The sequence below is a fragment of the Chiloscyllium plagiosum genome, chromosome 9 (assembly GCF_004010195.1).
Source record: "Chiloscyllium plagiosum isolate BGI_BamShark_2017 chromosome 9, ASM401019v2, whole genome shotgun sequence".
Lineage (NCBI taxonomy): Eukaryota > Metazoa > Chordata > Chondrichthyes > Orectolobiformes > Hemiscylliidae > Chiloscyllium > Chiloscyllium plagiosum.
The window spans coordinates 2152290-2160897 of record NC_057718.1 but is presented as its reverse complement, the minus strand read 5'-3'; the positions used below and the strand labels follow the sequence as shown (position 1 = coordinate 2160897).

The window sequence follows — 8608 nt, the reverse complement described above, 5'->3', positions numbered from 1 at the left end:
GTCACTCTCCCGCCTGATGCTGCCTGCCTTGCTGTGTTCCTCTCCCTCCTGATGCTGCCTGCCTTGCTGTGTCCCTCTCCCTCCTGATGCTGCCTGCCTTGCTGTGTCCCCCTCCCTCCTGATGCTGCCTGCCTTGCTGTGTCCCTCTCTTTCCTGATGCTCCCTGCCTTGCTGTGTCCCTCCAGCCTGCGGCCTGTCTACCTTGGGTTCCAGCCGTGTCACTGTTTTTTGTGTCTAATTCAGTGTGATTATTGTTGATCTGATCATCCCCAACCCCAGTGTCTTGCCTTTTCCCCCATAACCCTGCATTCCCTCACTGATTACAAATCTGTCTGTCTGTGTTGAATCGACACAAGGGCCGAGCCACTAAAACACTCTGCAATAAACAATTGCACAGATTCACTCACGTCTTAGAGAGCAACTCCTCCTCATCCTTGTCTTCAATCGGCTAGCCTTAGGGTGAGATTTTACCCTCTGATTCTAGATTCGCCCACAACAGGAGACGTAATTTCTGCATTGACCCTGTCAAATCCCCTCAGAATCGTGGGTGCTTCAGTAAGGTCACCTCTCATTCTGCCATCTTCTAGAACCGGCCCATCTACATAACGTCTCCTAATCAGACAGTCCGCTATAACTGGGATCAGTCGCGTGAACCGGTCACGGTTCTGTTTGTATGCTCTGTCTCCCCGTGTGTACGCGCTGTATCCCCGTGTATGCAGTCTCCCCACGAGTACGCTCTATCTCCCCGTGAGTACGCTCTGTCTCCCCGCGAATATGCTGTCTCCCCGCGTGTACGCAGTCTCCTTACATGTACACTCTGTCTCCCCACGTGTTTGCAGTCTCCTCGCATGTACCCTCTGTCTCCCCACATGTACGCTGTCTCCCTGTGTGTACCTTCTCTCTCCCCGCATGTACACTGTCTCCCCGCATGTACCTTCTCTCCCCCCCGCTGTACGCTGTCTCCACGCGTGTAAGATTTGTCTCCCCACGTGTACCTTCTCTCCCCTCGCATGTATGCTGTCTCCACGCGTGTACGATCTGTCTCCCCTCGTGTACCTTCTCTCCCCCGTGTGTACACTGTCTCCCCACGTGTACCTTCTCTCTCCCCGCATGTACGCTGTCTCCCCGCATGTACGCTGTCTCCCCGCGTATACAATCTGTCTCTCTGTGTGTATCTTCTCTCCCCCGCGTGTACGCTGTCTCCCCGTGTGTATGATCTGTCTCCCCTCATGTATCTTCTCTCTCCCCGTGTGTACACTGTCTCCCTGCGTGTATGATCTGCCTCCCCGTCTATACCTTCTCTCCCCCCGCGTGTACGCTGTCTCCCTGTGTGTACGTTGTCTCCCCGTGTGTATCTTCTCTCCCCCCTTGTGTATGCTGTCTCCCTGTGTATACACTGTCCCCACATGAGGTTGATCTGAGTTGGCCCTTTCCACACCTTCACTGATACAGCACTGCCCTCTGGTGGTACTCAGACACAATGACAGTGGCCAAGGGAAACCTGAACACTGAGAGAATTCTCGATTTGCAAACATTTTGCAGAATTGACCGGCTGCTACCATTGACAGGACAGCAATATATCTAGAAATCTTGGTTGAGGAATAACTTGTGACTCAGGGTGAGGCTGGTGTGTTCACATGCATCACTTTGTGGCCTTGCTGGTCTGTTATTTCTCAAACAGACCTGTCCAGTCCCTCGGGCCTGCCCTTGTTTCTCTGGGGATCCCAGGGATTCTGCTTCACCTTCCCTGCTTCCCGGTTACTGTTAAAAAGACGGCCCTGGTGTTTAATACCAAAGTCCTCCTGGAACTGAGATCACCGACTGATTACACGGAAACACAGGAGGAAGAGTAGGCCATTCGCTCCATCGAGCCTGCCCCACCATTCCCCAAGATCATGGCCAACTCGATACTCTGGTCCCAAATTCTCTCCATACTCTTTGATGTCTTTAACCCCAAGAATGATATCTAACCCCTTCTCAAAATATCCGATTGTTGTGCAGAAGAGACCCTTCTGTCAGTGAGCACTGATACATGTGCTGAGGTTTGCATGCAGGGCTGTCGAATGGAAAATCAAAATGATCTGGGTGACCGTGAGTGACACAGGCAGCTGAGGCTGGGTTTGTAAAGACTGATGGAGGGTGGGGTTTGAGGGTGATTGGAAAGCTCAGGAGATGTGGGCGTCACCGCAAGGTTGGCATTTATTGGTGATATCAGCCAAAGGGGGAACGTGGGCCAGAGATGGGTATCCAGAACAGAGCGTCCAGGCAGGTGGGAGCTGTCTGTGTGAGTGATACACTCAGCACAGGGTCAGGTTACACCGTGAGGTCCCAACAACAAACAACAAGACATTATTATCTGACCAGCTGTAATGTGAGAGAGGGGGATGTTCGATAAGGCCTGGGTGTCCTCGTGCACCAGTCGCTGAGAGTAAGCGTGCAGGTGCAGCAGGTGGTGAAGAAGGTAAACTGTATGTTGGCCTTGATGGTGAGAGGATTCGAGTACAGGAACAAGGATGTCTTGCTGCAATTATACAGAGCATTGGTGAGGCCCCATCTGGAATATTGTGTGCAGCTTTGGTCTCTATATCTGAGGAAAGGTGTTCTTGCTCCTGAGGGAGAGTAGTGCAGGTTTACAGACTGATTGCTGGGATAGCAGGACTGACCTGTGGGGAGAGATTGAGTCGGTTAGGATTGTATTCACTGGAGTTTAGAAGAATGAGGGGCGGGATCTCAGAGAAACCTGTAAAACTCTATTCGGAATAGACAGGTTCAATGCAGGGAGGAATATCCTAATGGTGTGGGAATCCAGAACCAGGAGTGAAGGTCTAAGGATAGTGGGGAAGCTTTTAGGACTGAGATGAGGAGGAATGTCTTCACCCAGAGAGTGGGGAGCCTGTGGTATCTACTGCCACAGAGAGTGGCTGAAGGTAAAACATGATGTGTTTACAAGAGGGAAGTAGGTCTAATGGCTAAAGGAATGGAGGGATATTGGGGGGAGGGTGGGATTCGGGTATTGAGCACGATAATCAGCCATGTTCGTATGAATGGGGGCGTGGGGAAACAGGGTTGAGGGGCCGAATGGCCTCCTGCTCCTATCTTTTCTGTGTCTGTGTAAGAAGTATTCTGATGTACACTTGCAATGCCACGACATACAAGGTCATGGGCCAAGTGCTGGCGGACCAGATGAAAATAGCTAGGTGGTTCTTCATGGCCACAATGGGCCGAAGGGCCTCTTCCTGTGCTGTCAATCCCTCAGACTCTCTGCCTATCCCCTGTCCATGTGATGGTGGAGATGGACACAGGGTTGTTTATGGGGTGAGCTGGCCTGATTCCAGGAGGATTCCTGCTGACTCCCCATGGCTGGGATTTTACTGGGGAATGCTTGCTGCTTTCCTTCGGCTGGTGTAATGTTTGTAACTCTTTTCCAGGCTCTGAGATCTACGCTGAAATTCCAGACACTCCCAAATCTGCAGGTACGGCAACGAGAGAGTTAATGACACAGTTTTAATGCAGGGAAACTCAGCAGCTCATTACTGCTCAGCAGAATCCCATATATTACTTTCCCATCAAAGACCAATCTGTCACCCTCCATTAGTTGAGGGGTAAATATTGACCTGGATTCGGGGTAGCCTCCTGTTTCCTTCATGTTCTGGCACTGACTCAGAGAGATTAAAGCAGCCTCCATTATATCACCTCATTTAAATGCCAGCACTCCCTCAGCACTGACCCTCCGACAGTGCAGCACTCCCTCAGCACTGACCCTCCGACAGTGCAGCACTCCCTCAGCACTGACCGTCCGACAGAGCGGCGCTGCCTCAGTACTGACCTTTTGACAGTGCCTGCTCCCTCTGCATTGACCCCCTGACAGTGCGCCACTCCCTCAGCACTGACCCTCTGACAGTGCAGCACTCCCTCAGCACTGACCCTCTGACAGTGTGGTGCTCCCTCTGCATTGACCCTCCGACAGTGCGGCAGTCCCTCAGTACTGACCCTCTGACAGTGTGGTGCTCCCTCTGCACTGTGGGTTGTACAGTGATGTGAAGGGGAGCTGGCTGGGGTCGGAAGTAAAAATTGTCTCCTGGAAATATAGACTCCGTGATGAATGCAGCTGTTTCACGTCCAGCCGGATGTGTTTAATCAGAAATTTGATTTGGACATTTACAATTGTGAAAGTCTCAGTGTTTAGTTGTATGAGGATTGAAAGAGAAACTCTCAGAGGAGTAGAAATCAGAGAGGTTAATTCACACCTTCCGATTGGACACGGCAGGAAATCGTCTCTGGAATTTAATTACCTCTGAACTGAAGAGTCGATGTGAACTTTGGGTACTGTGTGTCTGAAATCTTTCACACTGTTATACTTTGGCCGCTTTTTTGTCTAATAAACATCTGATTTATTGCTCAAACTAAATCTCAGCCTGGAGTGATGATCTTTCAGCAATGGATCACCACGTTAAATGCCAAAAAAGATGTGAGTGTATCAAGCCAGGTTTTGTTGTGGGATCTGACTTGTTCTATAGTGTCACAAATTGGGGTCAGAGCACAGTGTTTCAGCTTTCCATGTTTTGAGTTCTAGTATTTCTATGTAATTGTGATTAAGGGTCTCACATTGCTGCTTGTGTTTATATAGTGTCACCTTTACCCTCCTTTCTCTCTCTCTCTCTCTCTCTACTGCAGTGCCTCAGAACTCAATATCACGAGACAATGTCGTACTGGGCCGAATTCTGGGTGAAGGATTCTTCGGCCAGGTTTTTGAAGGAGTTTATAAAACAGCAGTGAGCATTCCAAGGATTAATTTATCATGGTTTGCCCATTGTATGGGAGAATTTTCCTGCTACCTTTTCCTGTGAATGAAATTGGTTGTTATAGACTCACTGAAATGTGCTTGTGCTGCTCCGGTATCTTCACTTTCCCCGCGCTACTGAGCGACGAGGGGATTGACAAAGTGGTATTCTGGATCCGTCCCAATATGGGGCGGCTCCTGATCTGTGTCGCCTTCCGACAATCATCGAGTCATACAGCAGTTCATGCTGAACATAGTCCCAAATGAAACGAGTCCCACCCTCCTGCCCCGATCTGTGGAAATGAAGCAAAGATACAGGGCAGCCTCCAATCTTTCCCCGCTATTGTACGAGAGGAGTTGGGTCTCACTTTGAGTAACATGTTCCCTCAAACCCTCTCCTCATCTCCCTCAACTCCTCCTTTCCCTCCTGTCCTCCACTCTTTCCCTTTATGCGTTCTCTCAGTTTCTCCCCTTGTCTTCTGGCCTTGACTCTGTGCCCTGTGTGAGAGTTTCCTGTGATGTTGTGATTGCCTATTGGTTACAGAGGGTCTGGGTTACATGATGGTGATTACCAATGCCCAGGATCACTGACCCAGCCAGGAATTCGACAACGAATTAGCAGGAAATGCTGCTGGATCTCCAACAGTTGCCTGATTGGCTGATGTAAACTCCCTGTTAATGACTTGACCAAATCCGAGTGGGAAAGTTGAGGGAAAATGGCAGCTGTGGTCACCCATCTGCCTGAGCTCATCCCCCATCTGACACCCTCCACCATCTGACAAGCCTCTCTCTCTCTCTCTCTCTCTCTCTCTCTATCTCTCTCTCTCTCTCAACCCCTTGAACCCAGTCTGGTGTTCCTTTCTATCAGTGGCAGACTCATCTGCCCATAATTGATAACCCACTCCATCGCGATCAGCTGCCTTATCCAGTTCCTCTCCCCCAAGACAGGATCAGATTCCTCTTTGGGATGGGTCTGTAAAACAGTGTCATCCGACTGGAGCATTAACTCTGTCTCCCTCTCCACAGATGCTGCCAGATCTGCTGAGTTTCTCCAGCATTGCACGTGTTTATTTCAGATTTCCAGCGTCGGCAGTATTTTGCTGTTAGTGCGAACCCCAGGTCAGGATTTGCCTTACCTGGAAACACTGCTAGTTTCGGAGAATGTTTGTTTTCCTAAAGACAGTTTGAGTTTTGTTTTTTTTTTAATTTGTGAGACTTCAACAGTCACATGACTTTTCACAATCCCTTTCTGCTCCTGTCTTTTACAGCGAGGTGAACAACTCTCTGTCGCAGTGAAAACCTGCAAGACTGACTGCTCATCTGAAGTCAAGGAGAAGTTCTTAGTTGAAGGAAGTAAGATTTGTTTACCTGTGATTTGTCCTGCTTGGAGCTGGCTGTAATCCTGGTTACCAGCGAGACCTTGTTACAGTTCACTTTGTTGGTCTACATCCGAGTAACTGCACTGATTATCCACTGGAATTGTCCAAACGCCAGCCAACGTAACCGTCAGGGATAGTCCAGGGAATTCCCCCTCAGGCCCACAATAATGTCTTCACTAGCACAGGCTACGCTACAAATAATACTCCGAGCGCAAAGTCTCGCCTCACTTTGCCAAAGCTTTTCACTCTGCACTCATCAAGTTGTAACGGACTGGGCCAGACCACTCAAAACATTCTGAAGCAGGCGGTCCCAGACCATAACTGTACAATTTGTTTCTGTAAGTGTACAGTGAAAATTACCCGGAGTACGTTAGATTAGATTTAGATTAGATTACAGCGTGGAAACAGGCCCTTCGGCCCAACAAGTCCACACCGACCCGCCGAAGCGCAACCCACCCATACCCCTACACTTACCCCTATACCTAACACTACGGGCAATTTAGCATGGCCAATTCACCTGACCTGCACATCTTTGGACTGTGGGAGGAAACCGGAGCACCCGGAGGAAACCCACGCAGACACGGGGAGAACGTGCAAACTCCACACAGTCAGTCGCCTGAGGCGGGAATTGAACCCGGGTCTCTGGCGCTGTGAGGCAGCAGTGCTAACCACTGTGCCACCGTGCCGCCCACAACCGTTAGCGCGGTTGACTACTAGATTTTAAAACAAACAAAACTTTATTCACAAAATTACACCACGAAACACAAAAAACAGAATAAAGAACCCCTATAGAACTCAGTCTCTCCAAACCAGACTTACTTGTGCTGTTCTGAGTATACACAATGTTTCCAATCAGCAAACCCCTTTTAAAACACACTACAAAAAGGGTCAGGTGCTTATAGGTTGAAGTTCAAGGGCAGAGAGAGAGAGAGAAAGTTTCCACACAGCTTCCTGTTGAACTTTCAACCAGTTCAAGAGTGAATTAAAACTGCTCAGTTAGAGAGCTGACCACTCCCCTTTCATTCTACAGGTTACTTCTAAAACATGACCACTTTGGCCTGAAGTTTCCTCTGTTTACATATAAACAAAAAGCCTCTCAATATCCTTATCATCTCTGTACCAAACCAGACTGCTCCTTGGATGCTGCCTGAACTGCTGTGCTCTTCCAGCACCACTGATCCAGAATCTGGTTTCCAGCATCTGCAGTCATTGTTTTTACCTACCTGATCAGAGTCTGGCCCAGTTTACTGCCCCTCTGAAAAAAAAGTCAAGGTCAGAGACTCCTTGAGCCAAGGAACAGCTTTTAGGAAAAAAAGGGACTAGCTTTGTGACACGAGCTAATTCACAAGAAATACCAGTTTCAGGAGCATGCCAACATTTCTCCTCTTAGTATTCCCCTTGAGTTGGTGTTCTTGCAAAGTGTCCTGATAAATGCAAGATGGAAAGATTTGGCAAAATGTGTCTTTATTCAGCAATGTTCAAGTTCTCGACAGAGATTGGAAGGTATTGTGCATTGGCCCAAATGGATGAGTTATAGATGGTTGTGCATTTCTCTGTCATTGTTCACACAGTAAAATGTTCCAAGTGGAAGAGGCATCAGTCAGAGATGATGCATTGACAAGTGCAGAGTGAAGGAAACAAGCCTGCCGACCAGGCAGTGCACATAGTTAAGCCAGTAGGGGGCAGAGCAAGACTGGATGGTGTTTATTTTAATGGGGGGTGTCTCGTGAGTGAGGTGGAGGAGCTGGGAGTGTTGGTTATCACCTGGGGATGTGATATCATCGCTGTCACAGAGACATGGCTGAGGGAGGGGCAGGACTGACAGCTCAATGTTCAAGGGATTGAGTCTTTAGGAGATGGGGTGTTGGGGGAGCCGGGGGGGGAGTTGTGAGATTAAAATAGGAAGGGGTGTCACAATATTGATCAAGGAATCCATTATTACAGTGAGGAGGGAAGATATCTTGGAATGTTCCTCAAGTGAAGCAATATGGGTAGAACTTAAAAACCCAAAGGTGTCAGTTACTTTGTTGGGACTGTACTGGAGACCCTCAAACCCTGACCTCCTCTCAGGGAGACATGGAAAGACAGATATGTTGGTGAATCTCCGAGAAATGCAAAATTAATTAAATAATTTCAGCTTCCTCAATACGAACTGGGATACACAAAGTGCTAAAGGTTCTGTGAGGGCACAATTCTGGCGATATGTTGATCAGAACCTTTTAAGCCAAGAATTGGGGGAGGGGGTGGGCCCGGTGCTGGGCTGGGTGTTAGGGAACAACAGGGGGCAGCACTTCCATGTTGGTCACTACAACTCAACAAGATTAAAGGGAAAGAGTACAGATAGGGCGGGCATAAAGGTTCTGACAGAATCTGGCCAAAGGGCAACTTCTTACAGAAAATTCCTCATCAGAGCTTTGGGAGACAGGGGGGTAGAGACAGACAGTAGTGT

The 8608-nt window shown here is 48.9% G+C and overlaps 1 protein-coding gene across 1 annotated transcript in view; it reads left to right on the top strand.

Moving 5' to 3' along the window:
• The first annotated feature begins 2063 nt into the window (after window positions 1-2063).
• LOC122553150 (protein-tyrosine kinase 2-beta-like) overlaps window positions 2064-8608 on the top strand; it is a 40800-nt gene continuing 34255 nt past the window's right edge. The window contains exons 1-4 of the mRNA XM_043696739.1: window positions 2064-2091; window positions 3336-3473; window positions 4675-4772; window positions 6049-6133. Coding sequence (XP_043552674.1) covers window positions 2064-2091; window positions 3336-3473; window positions 4675-4772; window positions 6049-6133 — 349 coding nt within the window. The remainder of the gene's footprint in view (window positions 2092-3335; window positions 3474-4674; window positions 4773-6048; window positions 6134-8608) is intronic.